The following is a 26553-nucleotide window of genomic DNA, read 5'->3' as shown; positions in this document are numbered from 1 at the left end:
CAAGATATTTATAGGTTAAAAAAAATACTTTGTCACAAAAAAGGATTTTTTTTTTTTTAAACCCCGTGAATCTCTTTATGTTTTGATCTCACGCTATTATTTGAAACGTGAATTTGAACGAGGAGGATTTGCAATAAATATTAGTTTTTATTTTTATTTTTATGACCGGAAATTTTGCCCGCCACTCTGAAATTTACGAAACCCACCCCAAAACCCTACATCGCCGTTTATTCTCTCACTCTTAAAACACACACACTCTCTCTCTCTCTAACTGTTTCTCTCTCTAGTTTCACGAAAGAGGGTTTGAACTTGATTCCACCGCTCTCTCTCTCTCTCTCTCATCGGTGGTGGAATGTCGTGGGAAGACGAGATTGTGATTCGTGATGTCACCAACGCCGGTCTTGTCGTCAGTGATCGAATTGGCCGTGAAATTTCTTCTCAGCTCGACCTCGAAGAATCTCTAGAAGCTTCCCGATATGCCAGTCATCCTTATTCAACTCACCCTAGAGAGGTACCTTTCATTCTTCACTCTCTCCAATTCCTGTTTTTTAGATTCAATTCTATTTTCCATGTGATTTTACTTTTGATTTATTCAATGTTCATAAGACAAAGTTCAAATATCCAATTCAATTTTAAGTTTAATGAAATTGCTACATGTAATCTGGGTACATTACAGGTTATAGGGTTTAAGAGAGTGATACAATAATATTAGGTCATGTTTGGGTAAACAACTTAATTTGCAGCTTATAGCATAAGTGCTTATGAAAATAAGCTGTTTCTATTACAAAAGACAAAATAAAGTTAATCCGTTTTTGTATAAGCTGTTTTCATAAGCTATTGTGGACAGCTTACGAAAATAAGCTTAAAGGAACTTATGAACACGTCGTAAGCTGTTTTTATAAGTTCTTCCAAATTGTCTAAAAATGCATAGATAAATTCAAATAAACCAATTCAAACAGCTCCTTAGTGAGCTTGTGGTTCAGTTTTCCACGTTTTCTCTGATTGATTGCATTTTGTTGTTGTTTCAGTGGCCCCCTTTGGTTGAGGTAGCAAATACATGGGAGTTGCCTCCTGTTCTTATTGAAAGATACAATGCGGCTGGTGGGGAAGGAACTGCTTTTTGTGGAATATTTCCTGAAATACGTAGGGCATGGGCGTCAGTTGACAATTCTTTGTTCCTCTGGCGTTTTGATAAGTGGTAAGTATGGTGATGATGATGAGTCTAACTTCATTTAGTTTAGAGGCTGAGACTGGACACGTCCTATGTTTTGTTTAAGTTGCCTCCTATATTTTCTTGTTAGGCAGTTCAAGAAGCTTATGTTTTTTAGTGAACTCTTTTCCCCCTCTTTATTAATACCCCATTTGTTAAGTTTCCGTATGTTTCCTTTTACGTTATCAATGGTCTGCATTTGTGACAATAGAGAACCCCATAGACTGTTTCATAAATTCTTACTAGGGTGTTTCTAGCCGGTCCTCTGTAACAGTTTAAGCTATTAGTCTGAGTAATTGTTGTACCATTGTTGCAGGGGAATTTCTGACTAAGCATTTAAGCATTTGGTTTAGAAAAAAGATTTAACCCCCCATAAAAATTTCTAGATAAAATTAAAAATACTATTTCTTTGAGTTCTGTTTTTTTGATTGTATAACTTATATTTCTGTTATATAAGTACTCTGGCTATTTGATCATTAGTGTAAATAATTAGGTGAAGGAATGTTTTAGGTGACTAAAATTTGTTTCGACTGTTGTATACTACTTTTATTCTTGTTTAGTTGAACCAATATTTTAAACGTGATAATGTACTTCTAATCTAACATTGCTGCTTCCTTAGGGATGGTCAGTGTCCTGAATATAGTGGCGAGGAACAAGCTATTTGTGCTGTTGGTCTGGCAAAATCAAAGCATGGTGTTTTTGTTGAAGCTATCCAGTATCTTTTAATCTTAGCAACCCCTGTTGAGGTATTGGCCATCTATTTTTTAATTCACTTCCAACGAATTGTGTTCTAAAATATTGTGCTTCTGAAGTTGTTCATTGTGTTTCGACAAGGTAAATTGCTTATTTTTTACCCGAGCAACATCATTTGTGTTAGTTTGAATTAGGAACATTGAAAAAAGATAAGATCTGAAAAGAGTTTATAAAAAGTGGCACCCCTTACCTTACAAGCCGGTTTTGTAAGGACAATTTATTCTCGATATAGAAATCTAATATGGTATTAGATCATCATATTGATTAGGGCTGTCCACCATATTACCCTAATATCAAGCCCAATAGTGTTGGGCATGAGACGTGTATTGGGAAAAACCCAAGTCTCACATTGAAAATAGTTAAAGTCTGAAAATAATTTATAAACAGCTGTATCCCTCACATTACAAGCTGATTTTGTAAGGAAGAGTTAAACTCAATATAGAAACCTAATAGGTTGCCATTTCTACTAAACAATGATAATTCTTTTGAACTGAACACTGTTCCTTTCATTGGTTGAAGTGCTATATCTTCTTGATTCTCAAGTCTTATAATTGAATGCTATCTGGAGTGTTGTATGAAATTGAATTGTGAGTGGTATAAAAGTCAACGAGAAATTAAACTTACTGTCACAGAAAATGTTACAATGGATAAGTGGACAGTGGTTACGCAAGACAAAATAGAATTAGAAATACAACCATCAGTGAAAAATTTGGTGTACTCTCTTATCACGAAGATGGTAAAAATGTAGAAGTTCGTCTTAGGTGGCTTGGTCATGTATGAAGAAGACATGTAGAAACACTTGTAAGAAAAGTATACAGATGTAGAATAGTCCAATAATTAGAGGTAGAGAGAGCACAATGAAATTTATAGACCAATCCAGTAAGAGAGATTTAAAGGTAATTAGTCTTTTTTGGACCAAATGCATCATAGGATTTTATGAGGTCAATTGATTCATGTAGCTGACTCCCTCTAGTGATAAAGGACCTGGTTGTTATTGTCTGAACTCTTGATAGAGAATATATCAACCTGTTTTATGTGGTTTTCTTTCTGTGGTTGAATATTACCTTGGTTGGAATTGAGCAAAAGATAGTTACTTTCCCTAAAGTTCTCCAATAGCATTGATAAAGATCATAAGTTATTTGTTAGTCTTCTTTCTGACTTATTCATGCCCTCATTTTTGTACGAGTCCACGGTGTTGCGTTAAAGGGTTAGACTTCGAGTACATGAGACCGATATTTGGTTCCTTTTACAAGTTAATAGAATCAATAGTATAGGCACCAAGTACACTTTAGAAAGGGAGGGTGATTTAGCTAATGTTAAGGCTACTATTTTCTCTGCGGGATTATTCAAGCTTGGCGGCAGCATTTAAATGGTTAACCATGATTTCCTTTATAAATGAATAAATTTATTAAAAAATCAGGGTAAATAGAAGGAAATAATTAGGATTTTGGTAAATCCTCCAGAAGATAAATAGAGTAGAGAAACTAATATTATCAAATTAACAAGGTCTTTGAGTCTTGTTTATGTCCTTTAGAGAGAATCACCTGAAATAGAAAATCCAACTGCATATTGGTATTCTTCTGTAGTTTCTTTCCCAAGATTTTTAATACTTGTGTGGTGATTTTGTTAGTTATTCACTACATGCTGCTAAGTTTTCCACGAGAACATCTTACAAGATCCTTTTATCCACCAATTAAAGGGTTTTAGGTAGCAAGTTTTCTTTAAACCAGTGCAGTATGTTCTTTTCAGACCTCCATGTGAGGGAAGTACCGTTACTTACCCCATTCTTTTTATCAGTTAATTTTAGTTGGAGTGTGCTGCTCTGGAGGAGCAGATGGCTCAGATCCATTTGCAGAAGTTTCGTTACAGCCATTGCCAGATTATACAATACCATCCGATGGGGTTACGATGACAAGTGTGGCATGTACTGATAAGGGCCGCATTTTCCTTGCTGGTCGTGATGGCCACATATATGAGCTTATTTATTCAACTGGCTCAGGATGGCAAAAGCGCTGCAGAAAAGTATGCGTCACTGCTGGTCTAGGAAGTGTAATTTCAAGGTACTTCCTGCTTTTTTAATCTTTTGTGTTATATTATTACTAACTGCACTGCTCATTTTCATTTTTATCTTAGAATAGTATGTTTATTTTGCAAATGATATATAAGCGCGCTCACTCACACATACACATGCAGTCACCTCATTTTTGCAGGTAAATGTTTATTTGCCAATTCCTTAGTAACTTGTCTTAGCTGTTATTTGCAGATGGGTCATACCAAATGTATTCAATTTTGGAGCTGTTGACCCTGTTGTTGAAATGGTTTTTGACAATGAGAGACAGATATTGTATGCACGGACTGAAGAGATGAAGCTTCAGGTTTATGTTCTTGGACCAATTGGTGATGGGCCACTAAAGAAAATTGCTGAAGAAAGGAATCTTGTCAATCACAAAGATGCACATCATGGAGGTAGACAATCAAGTGGATCAAGAGTATCAAGTCGATCACCAAAGCCATCTATTGTTTGCATCTCACCCTTATCTACCCTTGAATCGAAATCGCTACATCTTGTTGCTGTTTTATCAGATGGTAGAAGGATGTACCTATCCACCTCTCCTTCTAGCGGAAGCCTGAATGGATTCAACACCAGCCATCACAAGCCTAGCTGTTTAAAGGTTGTCACAACACGGCCTTCTCCTCCTTGGGGTGTTAGTGGCGGTCTCACCTTTGGAACCATGGCTCTTGCTGGTAGACCTCAAAATGAGGATCTCTCGTTGAAAGTCGAGGCAGCCTATTATTCTGCTGGAACTCTTATCCTTTCTGATGCATCACCTCCAACTATGCCTTCACTCCTTGTTTTAAACAGGGATTCGAGCACTCAGTCCTCACCATCAGGAAATCTAGGAACAGGTACGAGGAGTTCCCGGGCATTACGGGAAACTGTATCTTCTTTACCAGTTGAAGGACGAATGCTTTCTGTGGCCGATGTTTTACCTCTACCAGACACTTCAGCTACTGTTCAGTCTCTATACTCAGAAATTGAGTTTGGTGGTTACGAGAGCTCAATGGAATCATGTGAAAGGGCGTCTGGCAAACTGTGGGCAAGAGGAGATCTCTCAACCCAACATATACTGCCAAGGAGGAGGATTGTCATCTTCAGCACCATGGGCATGATGGAAATTGTTTTTAACAGGCCATTAGACATTTTAAGGCGGCTATTAGAGTCCAGTTCTCCGAGATCAGTTTTAGAAGATTTCTTCAATCGTTTTGGAGCCGGAGAGGCTTCTGCGATGTGTTTAATGCTAGCTTCGAGGATAGTACATTCTGAAAACTTTATCAGCAATGTTATTGCAGAGAAGGCAGCTGAAGCTTTTGAGGATCCAAGACTTGTTGGCATGCCACAACTTGAAGGCAGTAATGCATTATCAAACACAAGAACAGCTGCTGGTGGATTTAGCATGGGCCAGGTTGTTCAGGAGGCTGAGCCTGTTTTTTCAGGTGCACATGAAGGGCTCTGTTTGTGTTCATCTAGATTACTCTTTCCTCTATGGGAACTACCTGTAATGGTTATAAAAGGAAGTTTAAGTGCTTCAGGCACTTCATTTGAAAATGGGGTAGTTGTATGTAGACTATCCATCGAGGCTATGCAAGTCCTTGAACACAAACTTCGATCTTTAGAAAAATTCTTAAGATCTAGAAGGAACCAGAGGAGAGGACTCTATGGTTGTGTAGCAGGATTAGGAGATGTAAGTGGTTCCATTCTATATGGTGGTGGTTCTGCATTGGGTGCTGGTGACCGAAGTATGGTAAGAACCTTGTTCGGTGCATATTCCAAAAATATGGAGTCTAATGGCGGTGGAGCCGCAAATAAAAGGCAAAGGTTGCCGTACAGTCCTGCAGAATTAGCTGCCATGGAGGTGGGCCTATATTGCTAAATGGTTGCACTGATGTTATTTTTAAAGCTATTAGTTTAGTTTCTCACTTCTGTTTGTTGTGCCACAGGTGAGGGCAATGGAGTGCATTAGGCAGTTGCTCCTTAGATCTGGTGAAGCTCTCTTTTTGCTTCAACTTCTCTCACAGCATCATGTCACTCGTCTGATTCAAGGATTTGATGCTAACCTTCAACAAGCCCTAGTTCAGTTAACATTTCATCAACTAGTTTGTTCTGAAGAGGGTGACCATCTTGCTACAAGGCTTATATCTGCTCTAATGGAGGTAGAACATTGTTTAGGCAATCCATGAAATAATTTTTATCTTCAAAAGTTTACACGTCAATGGAAGTTCTTCTCTTGAATTAGCTTTATGAACTTATATGATAATAAGTTTTCTTAACACATTACATTGCTTCAGTATTACACTGGTACAGATGGTAGGGGAACTGTAGATGACATTAGTAAGAGATTAAGAGAGGGTTGCCCGAGCTACTATAAGGAATCTGATTACAAATTCTTCTTAGCCGTGGAAGCCCTGGAGAGAGCTGCTGTGACTATAGATGATGAGGAAAAGGAGACTCTCGCGCGGGAGGCATTGAATGCCTTAAGCAAAGTTCCAGAGTCTGCAGACTTACGTACTGTTTGCAAACGTTTTGAGGATTTAAGGTATATATTTTTGTTACCTGGCTCTTCTCCATTTCTGTGAAAACTGAATATTATATTTCAGAGATAAATGATATACAACCACTAATGTGTTTATATAGGCTATTCTAACCTTATGGGCCTGACCAATGACTAATGGGCCAATTACAAATTACTAATAATAATAGTAAAACTTCACTATTTATAACAATTTCCATGTCATGTATCATCGTTAGTTTTTATGGCCTATGATTAGCATGCCATCAATCTGAACGTCAAACACACTCTCCTATTGCAGGTTTTATGAAGCTGTAGTTTGCTTACCTCTTCAGAAGGCACAGGCTATCGACCCTGCAGGCGATGCTTATAATGATGAAATTGATGCCACGGTCAGAGAACAAGCACTTGCTCAGCGTGAGCAGTGTTATGAAATAATCATCAGTGCGCTGCGGTCTCTTAAAGGTGACCCCTCACGGAAGGAATTTGGTTCTCCCATTGGATCTGCTTCACAATCTGCACTTGATCCAGCCTCTCGGAAAAAGTATATAAGCCAAATTGTTCAGCTGGGTGTCCAATCACCCGACAGAATTTTCCATGAGTATCTTTATCAGGCTATGATAGACTTAGGTCTTGAGAATGAATTGTTGGAGTATGGAGGCCCTGACCTATTGCCCTTCTTGAAAAGTGCTGGTCGTACACCCATACATGAGGTCGCTTATTATTCCTTTCTCTCTAATAATTTGTTAATGGACTAATGTTCACTTGGTCAAAAGCACAAATATTGTGTTTTTGAAATAGTTGTATACATTTTGCATGCAGAAACTACATACTATTCATGTTTTTCATTACATTTCTTTGAAAAATTTGTATCTTGCTAATTATCTTCGCAATCTTTTGTTTTCCCTATCTGCTAGGTTCGTGCTGTGACTGCAACAACTTCTCCAATGGGCCAATCGGGAGCACCTATGTCGTCCAATCAAGTCAAGTACTTTGAACTTTTGGCACGGTATTATGTGTTGAAGCGGCAACACATGCTTGCTGCTCATGCATTGCTAAGACTGGCCGGAAGGCCTTCTACTGATGGAGTTCCTACTCTTGAGCAGAGGTCAATTTCTCAATTTCCTTGTCATTTCTTCTGTTTCTCTTTGGAAGCTTCTGGATTTCTAAATAGTTTGTCGCTTAATTGCTTCAAATCTCATCAGGATAGATCACATTAGTGAATATTGTCATCATAGTTGGATCTCATCTTTTTAATGTATTCACAGTTTATGATGTCAAGCTGAACTTTTTGCCAAATAACGAACGACATCACGCATAAAACTGTCAAGATCCCACATTGGCGGGTATTTGGCCAAAGTACACCCCTTATAATGGTTAGGACAATCCTACCCCGTTGAATTAGCTTTAGTGGATGAGTTAGACCCAGTGTGTTAATATACAATTATACATTTCATAGCGAAAAAGAGAACCTTGAAGTCTGTTATTTCAAGAATTCTTATGTCAATCAGAGTTGAAGTTGGAGCTTTTTCGCCACTTATATTTTAGATGGGTTTATGTGCTGTTATTCATCAACACTCATGAAAGACGGTAAAGCTGACACTTGATCTAACCATATAAAACATGAAAATTAATCCCCGAATCGCGAATCCTTATGTAAGTTTAGTTTTCAAATAAGCATTGTTTGTTATGTGTTTTGAATGACATAAGTCTGTCAACGTGTATAAATCTGTACTTGTTTTAGTTCAAGATTCTGCATTTTACACATATATCATTGATTCCCCTTTTCCACATCAGACCTCTACATGATTCTGTAATCTGTAGAACGTCAGATCGCCTGAATAGTTTCGGCTTGCTTGCACAGACATCTTATAGTTTTTTGTTTTGTAAAATTAGGTGTCAATACCTAAGCAATGCAGTTTTACAGGCAAAGAATGCAACAAATAGCGATGGGTTGGTTAGTTCTACTCGGAGTTCCAGCGACACTGGATTACTAGATATGCTTGAAGGGAAGCTTGCTGTTCTTCGGTTTCAGATAAAAATCAAAGAGGAACTAGAGCATATGGCTTCCAGTTCTGAGGTTTTACACAGCACATCCAATTCTGTTGAAAATGGTTTAGTCTCTGATGCCAGTCCAACTGTTGATGCCAATTTTGCAAATGCAACACGCGAGAAAGCCAAAGAGCTATCATCAGATTTGAAGAGCATAACACAGTTATATAATGAATATGCTGTTCCCTTTAAACTCTGGGAGGTACTTCTTTCTCTTTCTGGCTGTATGTGTGGGTGCACGTGCGTGTAGAATTATTCTGAGCTATTTATTTCCACGATTTCTAAGACATGTATTGTTTGGTTGAGGGAAAGGATAGGATACATTGTTTGATTAGTTTTTTAAGATAGAAAAATAGGAATTTGAGGTCTCTATACTTATAATAACTTTGCAACTCTCTTTACTCTTCTGTCCAACTATTTGCCATTTCTTTCTTTTTTGTGACATGATTTACCTTTTCTGTCTTGTCAAACCAACTGAAGCATCACGGTCTCGTGATTTGTGTTGTATCTGCCACTGTTCTGCTTGGCCAGTCTTGGTTGTGTATTATTCTTGTTGATAACATTGTCATAATTTTCTTTCAGACATGCCTGGAGATGCTGTACTTTGCTAACTATTCTGGTGATAGTGACAGTAGCATTGTCAGAGAGACATGGGCTCGACTTATAGATCAAGCTATTTCAGGAGGTGGCATTGCTGAAGCTTGCTCTGTGCTAAAGAGACTTGGGCCCCGCCTTTATCCTGGTGATGGAACTGTTTTTCAGCTTGACATTATTTGTCTTCACCTTGAGAAAGCTGCACTGGTATATTTTCTCACTTTTGTTGACAATTTATATTATCTGTAAACGCTTCTTTATAGTTTTTATATTTCCCTTGTACTCTCTAGAGTATCTTTCAGTTTGGGCAGGCAGGGTTTGGTGAATTTATAATACTCTTAACTTGTATATGAATACATGTCTTTTTGTAGGAGAGATTAAATACAGGGGTTGAATCCGTTGGAGATGAAGATGTTGCGAGAGCCCTTGTTTCTGCTTGTAAGGGTGCAGCAGAACCTGTATTGAACGCATATGATCAATTGTTATCAAATGGGGCAATTTTGCCATCCCCAAATCTTAGATTACGGATGCTGAGATCTGTTCTAGTGGTACTTCGTGAGTGGGCTATGTCTATATATTCACACAGGATGGGTACAGGTGCCACTGGTTCTTCCATAATAATAGGCGGTGGATTCTCATTGGAACGTACAGTTGCTAGCCAAGGAATTAGGGACAAAATCACAAGTGTAGCAAACAGGTTAACTTCTTTATACTTTTATATATTCATATTGTTAATTATTAATGGTTGACATTGTTGTTTTTACCAACAAAATTTTTTAGATGTGGATATTCCTCGATCCCAATATAACATTATATTAAATTTGCTGATTATTTCGTTCTTTAATTCCTGTTCACTCTGAAAAAATATTATTTTTTTTGTTTCATTTTTTAGAGTAAAATAGCGATTTTTTCGTCCTTAAGTGTGTGAATCATTGTCATTATAATCAAAATCATTGTCATTATTGATCTGAATAACATTTACTTACAGGTATATGACTGAAGTACGGAGGTTAGCCCTTCCACAGAGCCAAACAGAAGGGGTTTACTGCGGCTTTAAAGAACTTGAAGAGTCTCTCATAAGTCCTCATTCATTTGATCGATTTTGATCTTTGTTGCAATATATTTGTTGTATACTATCAATTGCTCTTGTCAAATAATTATTATTTTGAAATAAGTTTCTAATGTTCCATATTGGAGGTGATCTTCTTTTGCTTTCCTTTTTACCCCTTCTTCCAAAATTAGTCTCCATGGACGTGTCAACTATGCCGTCATTCGAGCCTAGTTCTCTGAAGTTTTCTACTGGCGTGAGAATTGATTTCAGTCCAAAGCATTGTATCAAATCAAATACTCCAGTTAAAAATATGTATACGCCTGTTATGCTTTATTTTTACTTCAATGTTGAAGAATGTTGTATAGTTTCCAAACATCATCATATTTTCTTACAACAACAGGTAAAAACAAATGAGCTCTTATAGTTAATGCTCGTGGTTGTTCTAACCGTAAGGTTCTATATTTTTTTTTTTATGGTGGTCGGGGTTTGAACTCCAAACCTCGTAAAGGTTCTGTATTAATAATACGAATACAATTTTCAATGCTATCGTAATAATACGAATAAATTTTTCAACAAGTTTTTGTGACAAAATATTAAAAGAATTTTTCACTAAGTGTATGCTGGACTTATTTAATTAGTCATTACATCAAAAGAAATTGAATTGGATTCCGCTTTTGACCTTTATTCACTTGATGCCCATACGACTTGATACCGTGATGGATTTGAATTTAATTTTAGAGAAGATTATTTGTCGGATGTAATGTAATAACTATTCACCACAAAATATATGTAATGTAATGAAGAGTATTGAAAATGTGTATGGGGTATTGGGGTTTTACGAGTATGCTTCATAGAAAAAGGGAAAGAAAGACACTTTGGGTGTAAAGTTTTTTTTAAAGAAAAGATTAGGCTCTTTCATAGCTTGCAATTGGATAATGAATTATTGTGACGAGAACTTAAAAAAAGTTAATTGATTCACCGTGTCCGTATGATCAAAAAGACATTCATCATGTCCGTTAAATTGATTAACATTTGCAGATGAATTACAAGAAAAGAAATGGAGATGCGGGGTATCGAACCCCGTACCTCTCGCATGCAAAGCGAGCGCTCTACCATGTGAGCTACATCCCCACATGATATTATGTTAGTTTCATTTATAATTATAATACAGTGTTTTCACATTTTTGTTAGAGTCCTATTATTTGAACATCAATTTTCATGACAACTTTTGAGACAACTAAAATTTTATGAAGAAAATTAAATATTGGTACAGAAACCAAAACAATAGAGAGAGAGAAAGTAAAAATATAATGTAAGTATGAGAGGGAAGTTGTCACAAAAATTAGTTGTTCAAATATCATTTTTCTTTTTGTTATTAACCCAAATAAATTGTATTTTGCAAGTAACTTTAACGATCAGTTCCGGTTCAGACATTTAGAACGTTGTTTTTTGGATATAACAACTTTTACGTTTTAACAAACAAGTGTCTTTGTGAGATTGACTCATTTGAAAGAGATATTGCATTATACATAAAGAAGTTGAAGTAGAAACCAAGATTTCCACTTATTCATTTGAATTTCTAACCACTATATTAGTTAAAAAAAATAATAATTAGTTTTCAAAGATGCACAAAGCACTTTTTTACAAAAGATTTTAATTTCTTCATTCATTATTTAAAGACTTGCATAAATAATGCAATATTTGATGTAAAATAATTATTTAATGATTATTTTACATTACTTAAATGATCTATGAAATTCTTAGTTTTAAATGTCCATTTGATGTAACAACAAAAAAAGCTCATTTGATGCTTATACGATTTAGAAACGTTTAACGGATCATACTCCAACAATGTAAAAAAAACTCATTTGATACTTATACGATTTAGAATAATTAGTTTTCATATATTATGAAATGTTCTACCAGCTGAGCTAAACCCATATATATAATTTTTTGTAAGGTTATTTAACAATAATTCGCTATAAAGTTCCTTAAATAAAACGATATAATGTCACTTCCTTATATTGTTTTTTAAAATATTTCAACAAACTTCTAAAAAAAAATCTTTCAGGACTACAAAAGTATATATAGGATTGGATAAAGTTTCTTAAAATTATTTGCATGTATTCGTTAAACTCATCTAATAATTATGCATATAAACGTTTCATAAATGTAGTTCAATTGATAATTAACAGAGATATTATTGGGGTTGAAGTTTAAATTCTAAAATCTCAATTACTCTATCGACAAAAAAAATATGCATGTAAAAAAAATAACACTTAAAAGACAAAATGCCTAATTGCCTGGTTGTAGAAATCATAATTTAATTTAACAAAATAATTGTTTCTTTTTTTTTTTTGAAGGAAAAATAATTGTTTCTTTAAAAAACGTTAAACAAAATTCAAACCCTTATTTCTTGTGTTTTAAGTACCTTCGTTAAGATTGAAGTTTTTTTTTTTATATATGTATCATAAAATATCCTTAATTTTGAAAAGATCTAATAATTTTGATTCAATGATTTTATATTTGGTTTGGTCAAAAAATACATAATCCATATTTGGTATGGAATAATTTTTTTCTTACATTCATCCATTCCCATCCACATTTAAATACTTTCTATTCATATATTTTTTTCTTCCATATCTATAATATCAAAAAATGGATAAAATTTATTAAGAATCAAAAGGAAAAAAAAAATAATCTGAAAATAATAAATGTTTACCAAAGATAATAAATGTAGAAAGAATTAACAAAAGTAATTTTACTCTTATCGGAAATGGATGGTTTTGGGTATTTTTTTTTTACCCGAAATCATATTGTTTTAAAACATTTTTTCACTTTTAATTTAAATAAGTGATTTTCACATAGATCAATTTTTTTACTTCATGTTTTGCTCTCTCATGATTTTGTCGTCTCAAAACAGCGTTGTTTTTTTCCTCATCTTAGTGCAACTTTGCTTGATTTCCCATTTTATTGCGGTGTATGTTTGGTTCAGACCGACATATCAACCTCGATTAATTACAAGTTCAATCAATGACTAGGTTGCCAACATTGTAAATCCGTAGGCATGAATAGTACATTGACTTTGATTTTATCAAATTATTTGCAACCATTTTTTATGTTTTATGCTATTAACTTATATGTTGTGAGTTTGTTCGAAGATCCATTCTTTATGTTTTTTAGTTTACGTATTCATTATGTACTCTATCAATTTAATTGAATGAATATCATATCTTTTAGTAAAAAAAAAACTTGCATATAATAATAATTATTTTCTACTGCTCTTAGTAATTTTCCATTATTATCTTAACACTTTACTCTTCGCATTACGACAAACCCTGTCAATTAAATAGCCGATTTGTGCGCTATAGCCTTAACGATTCATATTTTGGCTACAACCTTCTTCGTTACCATGCGTAAGAATATTCGTGTATCAAATTTTATTTTTTTATTTGTCGCTTCAGGGTTTACTTCGTAGCCCTAGTTAACTTCCTAACCTTGATTTGAAGACGTCTTATGCAATAATTTGCGCCTATGGGTAAGGAACTTCAGATGAAATAAAGATGCGTTATGATATTATATACGCGTGCGTCTCTCCTCACAGAGTAGATCCCGCATCCACATGTTATGATCTCACGCACTCGACTCCGAGGTACCCTCTATATACGGTATGTTTTTGCCTCATCTCGAGCTAATTGAAGAATATAAGAAATCATAAGTACCATTAAACTTTCTTCAAAGACGTATTGATTATGCCATTCCCGTAAAAGCCAACATGTTATCAAATTAAATGACGCAATCAATACATCTTTGAAGAATGCTTCCCCATGCTAACTATTTAATTTTCGAAGAAGATGAAATTCCGAGGAACAACCTAATTCCATTCCTTTTGATTTATGAGATTGGAGAAAACTCACTCCTACGAAACCCGAATACATAATATGGATGGGGTACAATACAATATGTGCATGCATATACACGAAATTTTAAAAATTTAGGATACAATACAATTAACAATTTTTTATAATAAAATTTGTATACATGTAAAATACGCTAGAGAAATATGCATCGGTTGCTTTTCATTGATATGTCATTATAAAAATCACAATTTACAAAAAATAATAGCTGTGATCAAAATAAAAAAATATATAGTTTTGATATAAATCATATTGTATTTTTATTATATCCCATGATATCGAGAAAACCACCATTAAAAAATTCAAAACAATTTTTGTGTAGTTTACGAGATTTCAAGGAACATCCTCTTTCCATTCTTCTTGATTTATGAGATTGGAGAAAACACACTACTTGCTATATCTAACAGTAAAACTGGTTGACGTATTTCTTGAGTCTACAACCAAATTTGGACATGCATAACATTATTTCTTCAAATCCACAAGAGGGTCATATGGAAGACATATCCACACGCCATCTATTTCTTCAATGGTTTGTCAAAATTCTCTTTTTGAACAACCAGCCATATTCACACTTGGATTAGCCAAAGTTCATTAGTGGAAGTTGAATGTGACTATTAGATATGTTTAAACAAAAAAAAACAATGTTTGGTCAAAAAACAAAAAAACAATGTAATTTATTATATTTCTTTTCAAAAATATCATTGCACTTGGATATAAGCGTTTGTCCGACCCTTCGCGAAGGTAATAGCATAGTGGTTAATAGTGGATAGAGCGTAGCGGCTGAATCCAAAAATGCTATAGCGGGATAGCGCATAGCACTATGATCGCTATTTCATAACCAATCTGAGGAACAACGACGCGAGAAACAATGGTGTTTTACTGTGCGACGACGGTGTTACAGCGAGCAGAGATGAACGGTGGTGTTTTACGGTGCGATGGCGGCGTTACGGCGAGCAAAGATGAACAACATATTTTTCAATTTTGGAGATAAACGTCGTCATGTGTTTTTCAGAAGAATGAAAGAGGAAGAGCGAATATTGAAATTTTAGGGTTTGAAGAAAATATCCAAAATACCCTTGTTTTATTTTTAAAACCAAGGACAATTGTGTATTTTCTCTTAAAATGTAATAGCGGTTTTAAAACGCAACCCGACTCGCAAAACCGCTACGCAGCGTTGCGCTGCTATAGCAGACGTCGCGGCCGCTATCTCACATGGCAACACTATGGCTTGTTGCGTGGCGGTTCGGCACCAAACCGCACCGCGCGGCCGCTATAGCAACACTATTGGCCGCTATTGACTATGGGTAATAGATATGCTAACTTTTCAGTTAAGTCTAGTCTTTTTCTTTGAAGATCATGGTTCACACATCTCCTCCGTTAACCCTATTAAACCTCACTTTTAATGAGATCTTAGTTTCGTAGATTATAGTGTTTTCTTTTTCCGTTTTGTTTCCTTCGCTCGTTGTTTCTCTTAGCTTTGTAACAAAAAGAATCTACGAGACCATGTATCAACAACAACAACAACAACAACAACAATAATAATAATAATAATAATAATAATAATTATTATTATTATTATTATAATAATAAGGGTCTTGTTAACGAGTGCCCTAAAGGCACTCTCTTTAAGGATTTCAAAAAAAGAAATTTCTCAAATGTACTCCCTCCGTCCTAAAATATAAGCTAAAAATTCTCATATTCTTTTTCTCAAAATATAAGCAAAAAAAGACCAACTTTTATGCTATTATTATATTTTTTCAAACAAATCATCTTTTTCAATGTAAAATTAAATGCAAATTGCATTCAATGTGTTCTCCTTTTTATTTTCTCCATAATTTTTAACCAATGAGAATTATTTTTACATCTTTCCATGAAACTTATTTCAAGGAGAATACAAAAAATTATACTTCAAATCACTAAGTGTTAGTTTTCTTAATAAGTGTGAATTAGTGTTTTTTGCTTATAAATTAGGACGGAAGGAGTATTTATTTAAAAAGTTAAACATTTCAATTTTCAATGTATTGAATGCACACATTTTGATAAAATATTACTATTTTAAACCCATAAAGAGTGCCCTAAGGGCACTCATTAACATTTTTCTAATAATAATAATAATAATAATAATCTAGCCATCGCTGTTTTTTTTTCTTCTTCTAGATATACCGAAGATGGATTGTTTAGAGATGTTTGACTCGAAATTACCTCTCTAAATTGTTTCTCTTTATTTTATTTTTGATAAATAAGTGATTTTAACATATTTTTAATTTTTGCGATTTTGTTATCTTAGCCTATCGTCGTTGTTTTTTGTTACAATAGCGCATCGTTGTTTGTTTTGATTTTTTCATTTTTGTGCAGTATTTTTTTTTTTATTTCCCATCTTATGCGTTGTTTATTTGATTCAGGTCGGAAGATTAACCTTGATCTAGTGGAGGTCTATTTGATGATATTGACGTCGTCAACGTTAAAAATTTAAAGACTTAGTATTTCAGACATTTGAATATAAGTCATATTTGTAGGTCTATGTACTTTGTCATTTTATGTTATTATCCTCATTTGTAGGTCCATGTACTTTATTATTTTATGCTATTATCATGAATGTTGTAAGTTTGTTTGCAAATTCATCTTTCTTGTTTCTAGCTATTTTAAATTTATATTGTATCCATGGACTGTATCAACTTAAAAAAATGAATATTGTTTTTTTCTTTTTTTGGAAAAAATAAAATAATAATAATAATAGAGGACAATCATGTAATTATAATCACCACTCAATTGCAACATTCAACTTTCAACCTAAGCTTAAGCTGGTTGGCACTAGTGGGAAAGCAAGGCACATAGTTGAAAGAAAAATTACCACCTTTTAATATTTACTGCTTTCACTCAGTCAAAAATTTACACTTTCAATAATTTCCATAACTTCATTTCAAATTAAAAAAAGAAAAGGGAAAAAATCCAATTAGGTTTCAATTGAATTTCAATTTTTGTTCTCAATTCAATCCCCCAAATTTTATCAGATCTTGATTGTCCCAAAATTCCAAATAATTTTCCAAATTCAGTCGCTTTCCACGTCAGTCATTATCCCCTCCAAAAGTAAATTTTCGAACTTTCGATTTTTTCAGTGAAAATAAGAACCCAAAATTGTAATGTTTCGTTTGGAGCAAGAAAAAATCCGAAAACGATTTTCATAACTCAAAATTTTCACTTTTCAACAATCCACTGTTTTCCACCTTGGCAGCTGTTGCTATGGCCGACGCTTTATCGGCAATTCCGGCAGCCGTTCTTCGTAATCTTGCTGATAAGCTCTATGAGAAGCGCAAAAATGCTGCTCTTGAGGTTTTTTCTTTGACCCTTTTGGTTTTTCTTTAAAAAGATTCAATTTTTTCAATTTGGGGTTTATGAATTATGATGAAATATGAATTGGGTTTTTGTGTAGATTGAGAATATAGTGAAGCAATTAGCCAGTAATGGTGATCATGATAAAATTGCGGCTGTTATCACTTTGATGACTAATGAATTCACTTATTCACCACATGCCAATCACAGGAAGGTATAAGTTTTAATTATTTTGCCTCCAAAAAAATTGAAAAAAATGTGATTTTATTCAATTTGGATTCAATACATTGATCATGTTATATGGTTGATGATTTTATTTAATTTGGATTCATACATTGATCATGATATATGGTTGATGATTTAATTTAATTTGGATTTAATACATTGATCATGTTATATGGTTGATGATTTTATTTAATTTGGATTCAATACATTGATCATGTTATATGGTTGACGATTTTATTTAACTTGGATTCAATACATTGATCATGTTATATGGTTGACGATTTTATTTAACTTGGATTCAATACATTGATCATGTTATATGGTTGACGATTTTATTTAACTTGGATTCAATACATTGATCATGTTATATGGTTGATGATTTTATTTAATTTGGATTCAATACATCGATCATGTTACATGGTTGATGATTTTATTTAACTTTGATTCAATACATTGATCATGCTATATGGTTGATGATTTTATTTAATTTGGATTCAATACATTGATCATGTTATATGGTTGATGATTTTATTTAATTTGGATTCAATACATTGATCATGTTACATGGTTGATGATTTTATTTTATTTGGATTCAATACATTGATCATGTTACATGGTTGATGATTTTATTTAACTTTGATTCAATACATTGATCATGTTACATGGTTGATGATTTTATTTGGATTCAATGCATTGGTCATGTTATATGGTTGATGATTTTCTTTTATTTGCTAAAAAAAAGTTTATTTTGAATGAAGGGAGGATTGATAGGATTAGCTGCTGCAACTGTTGGGTTGACTTCTGAAGCACCTCAGCATCTTGAGGTTAGGGTTTGCTCAGTAATTTACAATATACTCTTTGAAATTTTCCCTAGTTTTTTTTTTTTATCATGAGTTTATGCATTACAATGATGTCTGTTTCCACTTGAGAAATGGGTCTAATGGTACCTTACTTGGACACACTTGATAAATTTGGTTACATGAAACAATTATTGGCGCGCAATTTTCAAATCCTTTTCATGGACACCGAATATGCCAACTTTCTGATTAGGTAAAATCAGAAAGGAAAAAGTGGTAATACCTTATGTGATAGAATTGAAAATCTTTTGAATTTCGGCGAGCTAGATCATATCTACGCTCATGAGCAATTTATTCTTTGGAAAGATTTATTGCACGCGTGCATTAACCTTTACCTTGTTATTGAGCTTATTTTGACATGCTGAAACATATCTATGCTTTTCACCATCTGTCTTACCTAGATATAATCTTTGTACTCAACAGCAAATTGTGCCCCCTGTGCTAAGTTCTTTCTCCGACCAAGATAGCAGAGTTCGTTATTATGCTTGCGAAGCATTATATAACATAGCTAAGGTGATAAATTTATTGCGCAGATTTGTGTACAGATTTGATCCAATCATCTACTAATGTTAATGGCATCTTTTAATTTTTGTCAGGTTGTGAGAGGGGATTTTATTGTATTCTTCAACCAGATCTTTGATGCCTTATGCAAGCTTTCTGCAGATTCTGATCCAAACGTACAAAGTGCTGCTCACCTCTTAGATCGGCTTGTGAAGGTATACGTTTTTTCTGGACTCCATTAAAGCCTTTGTATGCTTATTAGGAATTTATTTTACAATAATTTTAGTTTTTGTTTCCTTTAGATCAACTGATGATTACACCTTTCTCTGTTGAAACAGGATATTGTGACTGAAAGTGATCAATTCAGGTGCATTATTCTCACGTATACATTATTTGTTTCTCTGTATCTAGTGTTTTTTGTTTTCTGAGGAACTGTAGGTGCAGAATCTCTTATGTGCAACTTTTGCACAGAGCTTCAATAGTCGTACTAAATGAAGCAACTTTCACTTTCCATTTCCAAAATGAAATGATGAAAGTCAAGTTATTCCTCTCTATTCCAGTTTACTCTGCCTCATTTCCTCCTTTTTTTCATTTCTGATATTTAGTATCGAAGAATTTATACCATTGCTGAGGGAGCGCATGAATGTATTGAATCCATTTGTCCGCCAGTTTTTGGTAGGATGGATTACTGTATTGGACAGCGTCCCAGACATTGATATGCTGGGTTTTCTTCCTGATTTTCTTGATGGTGAGCACATTGTTTGAAGAATGATCCTTTTTTCGTTTTCTACATTTTTTTATACAAAGTGGATGTCAACTGCCTAACTGAATGTGAACTTCTCAGGATTGTTTAATATGTTAAGTGATTCGAGTCATGAAATACGTCAACAAGCTGATTCAGCTCTTTCAGAGTTTCTTCAAGAAATCAAGAACTCACCAGTAAGCTTCTTTTTCCCTTTTTGATTGAACTATAAGGATTTGGCTTATTGATGTGTTTAGCCCTTGCAATTAGGCGGCATTTAAAAATTCATCCCTGTAATTGCTAATCCTAGCATTTTAACCCTGCAATTGTTAATCATTTAAAATTTCGTCCCTCTCCCCACTTAATCACTGCCACGCCACATGAAATTCCAAATTTACCCCTGGGTTTCCAATTCTTTCTTCAATATTTTGTCCTCTTCTTAAGGGCAAAATTGGAATTTCATGTGTGACAGTGATTGCCACGTCATCAAATTAGTGACGTGGCAGTGATTAATTTGGTCCAAGGACCAAATTTTAAACGATTAACAATTGCAGGGTTAAAATGCCAGGATTAGCAATTACAGGGACGAATTTTTAAATGCCGCCTAATTGCAAGGGCTAAACACATCAATAAACCTAAGGATTTTGTGACTTTTCAGAGTCCATTTCTTCTTTTTTGCCATTATCCCCTTTTTGGGTCCTTTATCATTTTCTGACTCGAACAGTGTTACTCTTGAAGTCTGTAGATTATGGTCGAATGGCTGAAATACTGGTACAGAGGGCAGGTTCTCCAGATGAGTTTACGAGGCTAACATCTATCACATGGGTAAGTATTATTGCAATTCTCTGACTTAATTGACAAGTATTTACTGTTACCATACTGTATGCTTAATCGTGGAAGTTTCTCAAACCAATCTTTCTTTTATAACTAAAGTAAAAATGTTACTGATGTGTTTCATTTGGATTTTATATAGCTTTATGTATGCGCCTTATTTTAACAGATAAACGAGTTTGTCAAACTTGGTGGAGACCAGCTTGTTCCATATTATGCAGACATTCTTGGAGCCATTTTGCCTTGTATATCAGATAAAGAAGAGAAAATTAGAGTTGTAGGTTCACTTGAGCCTCTCTTTATTTATTTTTTGCCTTCATGCTTTCTATTTTTCTTCTCCATGCAAAACAAAAATTTGAAGCTATATCTGGTATATGTGTAAGGTTGCCCGTGAAACCAATGAAGCGCTACGTGGTATCAAGGCTGATCCAGCTGAAGCATTTGATGTAGAATCCATCCTCTCTATTGCCAGGAGGTATAGTTTTTATATCATTGGAAAAGAGGCTAGGTCTTAGTTTTGTGATGCATGCAATTGAAATGTTTTGGATTTGCACGGTGGCTTGACCACCTTGGAAGATATTTGGAAATTATAGAGGATCTTTTGTGTATCCATTTCTATTTTTCACTGATTATTCTGTCGAATGATTCCGGGTTGGTTTGGCTGATCAGGCAGTTATCTAGTGAATGGGAAGCTACTCGAATTGAAGCTTTGCACTGGATAGCAACCCTTTTAAATAAATATCGCACTGAGGTAACTAGATTTTTCTTGAATCCAGCTTTTATTTTATCAATTTTTGAGGTCCCTGTACATCTGAGAGTTCATCTACTTTCTTCATATCCCCATCAGAGTTCTCTGTCATTACGGTTCAGTTGCAAGACGCTAAGACCCTTTTGGATAATTATGGGGTCAGTGGAAACCAGTTGTTGTTGTTTATGCCCTATGTCATAATAGGTTTTTGGTTAAAGTACATTGGGAGTGTGAACTCTCTAGTTGATGAGTGCTGCTTAGCAAATATACTCCGCTGTTTTTTATCTGCACCTTCTAGCTCTTCCTAAATATCAAATGAGATGAGGCAGCATGATTTTCTTTCCCGTAGTCCAAAAATTCGGACTCTAATATAATTTTTGACCTTATTTAATTATAGTAACTACTTTTACCAGTCTAGGCCACTTAGAAATAATAACGGCGTTTCATGGCTGTAAAATACTATACATTTATCTACCATCATTTCATGTCATTCTCGTCCTTTTTGTGCAGAATTTTCTTCATTTAACTTTCACTAGTCTAGGCCAAAGAAAAATGATTATGGTATTTCATGGCTGTCTAATAGTATTCATTTACCTACCAATATTTCATGTCATTCTCTTCTCTTTTGTGCAGAATTTTCTTTATTTATTAATGTCAACCCTTTCTTTAAGTAATCATTATACCCCTTTACCTGGAATGCTCTGTTAAAGTTTTTCGGTATCTCCTTTATGTCAATTAGATATTTTGGTGCTCATATTAAGCATTAACATTTACTTCTCATGTCTGAAACAGTGTTTGCAGTTTCTGAATGACATATTCGACACCCTGCTCAAGGCACTTTCAGATCCATCTGATGAGGTAGCCTTATATCCTGATACCGTTTTTTGATAAATATATTTCATCAAATCATTCATTTGTAAAAATTTTGTGCAAACATTGGTTTAATTGTATGTTATCTTAGTGTTATATTTCTGATAGTTAGGGGATTATTAATAAAAGTCCCCAAATTAGAAAAGCATATAAAGGATAAACAAGGAGGGGCTAGTGGTACACCGGTTGAAGATATTGTTAAATATAGTCATAATTGAAAGAATAATTCTGGATACTGCTATATATTATAATTAGGAGAGAAGAGTTGTGAAGAAATAGATATAATTAAATATACTCCTATTTAGGAGGAACTCCTATGCTCCCCCATTTATTCTCTCTCTCTCTCTCTCTCTCTCTCTCTATCTCACACACACACACACACACACACTGACAGACACTCACGCACACTCACAATCTAAATTTCCTTTTTTTCTTTGGAAAAACCGTAGTATAGGTTATGTTAGAAGTCTTTTTCTGAGATATTTTGTATATTCACTCTGATATTTTGTATATTGACTCTTGACTGCAGCTTGAATAAAATGATATTTTAAAGTGTCTCCTATCCTTTATTTACAATATTATTCACTCTGTACAAATAAGAAATTCACTTGAATTGTCCGTAATAGGTTGTTCTTCTAGTTCTTGATGTTCATGCATGCATCGCAAAAGATCCTCAGCACTTTCGTCAGCTTGTTGTTTTCCTGATGCACAATTTCCGGATAGACAATTCACTTTTGGAGAAGTAAGCTGTTTTCCTAGATCCAAATTTTCTTAAGTTATATGGTTTTGCTAAAATATGTTTTAGTTAGTAATTTCCACTTTTATATTTTAGTTTTAACTTTGTATTATATTCTAGGCGCGGGGCTTTAATAATCCGCAGGCTTTGTGTGCTTCTGAATGCTGAAAGAGTGTACCGTGAACTTTCTACAATACTAGAGGGGGAATCTGATTTGAATTTTGCATCAATTATGGTTCAGGTAGATCCTCTTTTTTCTGAGTTAAATAAAAAGCTGCAGTACACTTCTGATCTGTAGCCTCTCACCACCAAAACCAAATATTATTTAATCAATAGCTAGCTAACTTTGCTCTGTACACTTCTGACTTGCATGAAACTTTTACTTGATATATTTTATTTGCTTGCATTTATCAACACTATACAATGGATTTCATATGTCCCGTCAACTCCTAGCTAGCTAACTTGTTCCGTTTGTACTCATAGAAGTCCTATAGAGCCTTACTGTTGGATAATATGCATATATACCCGACTCCCACATTGGTTTAAGATTGTTTTTGTTGCTCGAAATTGCAAATAGCTGGCCTTATACTATTGTTGGGAAAGTTATATTGTTGCACTGCACTTAACAGTGCTGACTACTGAATGTTTCTTACAGTATTATGTGCAATTATTATTTCCCTTCAATGGTGAGATTGATAACACATGAGGGAAAATTGGGAGGAGCCATTCCCAGTATTAGTAGAGCCAAAGATCCAGCAGGGAGTTTCAATGAATTTCTGAGAAGTTGATGATATGTGTATAACTAACCAGATTATGTTGCAGTTGACTTACTATGTCCAAAATATATGCAATCTTTGAACACACACACACACACGTTCTTTTCACGTGCCTGACCTTAAGCCAATCTAATAACGTAGTGATGTTTTATTCATCTGCATTTGATTTTTTTTTTCTTCCCTTTTCAAAAAAATTGCAGGCTTTGAATTTGATCTTACTTACATCATCAGAACTATCTGAGATGAGAGTTCTTTTGAAGCAATCGCTGGTAAATCCTGCTGGGAAGGATTTATATGTTTCTTTGTATGCCTCATGGTGTCATTCTCCAATGGCGATTATAAGTCTTTGCTTCTTAGCTCAGGTACGTATCTATAATAATTTGGTTTTCATTGCAACGACAATAACCATGTTTTTTTTTCTCACTGGGTGGGGTTGGCTTGGTTTTGATATTAGTTTGAATTTAAAATGACACACACATGCACTTTTTGAATGTGTATTTGTGTATAAGTGCTAAGCTTTATTTGAATTATGTGCATATTTTTTGTAATATAAATTATCTTCTTTGACAGACTTACCAACATGCTAGTACGGTGATTGAATCTCTGGCAGAGGAGGATATCAATGTCAAATTCTTAGTACAGCTGGATAAATTGATTCGTTTGCTGGAAACTCCGGTCTTTGCTTATCTAAGATTGCAGGTGATTAATTAATTATAACATTCACACAGATTCCAGTGTTTTTGATATACTACATATAGTACATGTATACTCTAATATTTGTAATACATTATATATTTTACATTTAGTCTGGTTAGGTATTGTTATTGTGGAGGTGTTAGTTTTGCGTTTTAATGATCAGAATCTTTTCCCTGCTAAACTTTTATTTTATTTCCATTTCTTATTCCAGCATTTATCTTACATCATACAAGATACTAATATATATATATTTATTATTCCTATAACTAATTGAATAACAATAAAGATTTGAACAGTTAATGGGCTGAACTGTTAACGAGTTGAATGAAATCCTAGGGCCCAGGCTTGACTTGTATCTTTCATTTTGTATAACAGTCCAGTATGATAGCTTGGGAGAGGATCCTTATTAAGAAATTTGAGAGCTTATCTGGGAGCCTAACATATTTTGTATAGTTGTTTTTATATTTGTTTGTCTTATGAACCTAAATGGTTATTTAATTTTGCAGCTTCTGGAACCTGGAAGATATACATGGTTATTTAAAGCACTGTATGGTCTTCTGATGTTGCTTCCTCAGGTACGTGAAACTTTATTACTTTTTTTGTAACTTGAAATATTGTATCACCCTCTCTACTGGTGTATATCATTGCATTCGCTGTAAAACTATACTATTTATCACGTGATTCATATTTGTACAAATTAGTGCATCAAATTCTTCTTTTAATGTATCAACTCCAAGTAATATTGATGATAGACATGGACCCCGTTTGTATTGACTCCACATTTTATATCACTTATGCAGCAAAGTGCTGCCTTCAAGGTACTAAAAACTCGTTTAAAAGCGGTGCCATCATATTCTTTCAATGGTGACCACTTGAAGAAATCATCCAATGGGAACCCCTATCAATTTCTCCATCACATCTCTGGTGGATCTCACATCACAGAGGATGGTAATGTAGCTGTGGACAATGGGGACCCACACAATGGAATAAATTTTGTTGCAAGGCTACACCAGTTTCATCAAATGCAGCAACAGCATCGCGAGTTTTTTAGAAATCAGGCACAGACGCGCAAAACTTCCACCTCAGTATCAAAGGTTGTTTGCTTGTTCACTTTACATGTTAAATATAGGGTCTATTTGAATTGAGCTTATCTACTGGCATATACACTTGTGAGACTGTTTGGGATAGTTTATAGAAACAACTTAGACATGTTCATACATTGTTTTCAGCTTATTTCCATAAGTTCTCCAGGATGGCTTATATAAAAACAGGTTAATAGCTTATATGGAAACAATTCAACTTATTTTATCTTTTGTCCCTATATGCAGGAGGAGGTACAAAGGCTAGAAGAAGGAGAAGAGGAAACAAGGAGACCTCATTTGAGTGAGCTTAATGTTCCACCAAGATCATCCAAGAGAGCTAGCTAGAATGTTATTGAATCAGTCTTTATTATGCACTGATTCAATCCAAGTGTATGTGCATTTTGAACTTTGAATGGGATGGGGTATTGATTTGTACAATTGTAAATCATAATAGCAGCTGGTTTTATTCTACTGCTCCCACTTTTCATCATCATAGAAGAAAGTTGGGATGGTGAAAAGTGGGTTTTGGAATGAAGATCAAAAGCTTGGGCTGTGCTTTGCCAGGCCGGGCCGGGCTATTCTTTTGAACTTGTAAACTTGATAGATACCCACATGGTTATGTTGTTTTTTGCTGAAAACCGTGTGGGACAGAGGGGATACTTTATTTTTAGAGAAAAAGTTACTTATTGTTTAGTACTTGCTTTTCATGTGGCGTTTTGCATACATACTATACAATACATTAATAATATAATGAAATTAGATGCTTGCTTAGTGTCTAAGTTGGCGTAATACGAGACGCGTGATTTTGTTTTTTGTTTGATTTCGTTGTAAACTTCTGATAACTAGAAGGATGCAAACACATTTTTCTCTTTGATTTGTTTCCATCAATACTTTTAGATGTGGTAAGTATTTGAAACAACCTATTAAAATAGTTTGTAATATGTTTACAAATTTTAACCAAGTGCCCGTTTGTTATAGATTTAAAAAAAAAAAAATGGATTTTTCTTTGTATTT

General features: G+C 34.3%; 2 protein-coding genes and 1 non-coding gene across 3 annotated transcripts; 2 read left to right on the top strand and 1 right to left on the bottom strand.

Moving 5' to 3' along the window:
* The first annotated feature begins 352 nt into the window (after positions 1–352).
* On the top strand, positions 353–10601 carry LOC11416753 (nuclear pore complex protein NUP155). The gene is made up of 13 exons (XM_003630896.4): positions 353–511; positions 1029–1198; positions 1830–1956; positions 3761–4023; positions 4227–5877; positions 5963–6175; positions 6311–6558; positions 6833–7244; positions 7449–7639; positions 8428–8785; positions 9166–9384; positions 9549–9874; positions 10166–10601. The coding sequence occupies exons 1-13, from the start codon at positions 353–355 to the stop codon at positions 10281–10283; spliced, it is 4455 nt and encodes a 1484-aa protein (XP_003630944.1). The 3' UTR covers positions 10284–10601.
* Positions 10602–11286: 685 nt separating this feature from the next.
* TRNAA-UGC (transfer RNA alanine (anticodon UGC)) lies at positions 11287–11359 on the bottom strand. Its single transcript has one exon. It is a non-coding gene; the product is annotated as a tRNA-Ala (tRNA).
* Positions 11360–17044: 5685 nt separating this feature from the next.
* On the top strand, positions 17045–26328 carry LOC11407584 (protein VAC14 homolog). Its single transcript, XM_003630894.4, has 20 exons — positions 17045–17475; positions 17576–17689; positions 18459–18524; positions 18981–19070; positions 19154–19273; positions 19397–19425; positions 19664–19806; positions 19903–19997; positions 20539–20625; positions 20801–20908; positions 21015–21106; positions 21301–21382; positions 22172–22237; positions 22876–22991; positions 23106–23226; positions 23962–24123; positions 24332–24460; positions 24964–25032; positions 25258–25551; positions 25786–26328. Exons 1-20 carry the CDS (start codon positions 17386–17388, stop codon positions 25882–25884), a joined length of 2172 nt encoding a protein of 723 aa, XP_003630942.3. The 5' UTR covers positions 17045–17385; the 3' UTR covers positions 25885–26328.
* The last annotated feature ends 225 nt before the right edge of the window (positions 26329–26553 follow it).

The sequence above is a fragment of the Medicago truncatula genome, chromosome 8, assembly GCF_003473485.1.
Source record: "Medicago truncatula cultivar Jemalong A17 chromosome 8, MtrunA17r5.0-ANR, whole genome shotgun sequence".
In the NCBI taxonomy this organism is placed as follows: domain Eukaryota; kingdom Viridiplantae; phylum Streptophyta; class Magnoliopsida; order Fabales; family Fabaceae; genus Medicago; species Medicago truncatula.
This window is presented reverse-complemented; position numbering and strand designations above follow the sequence as displayed.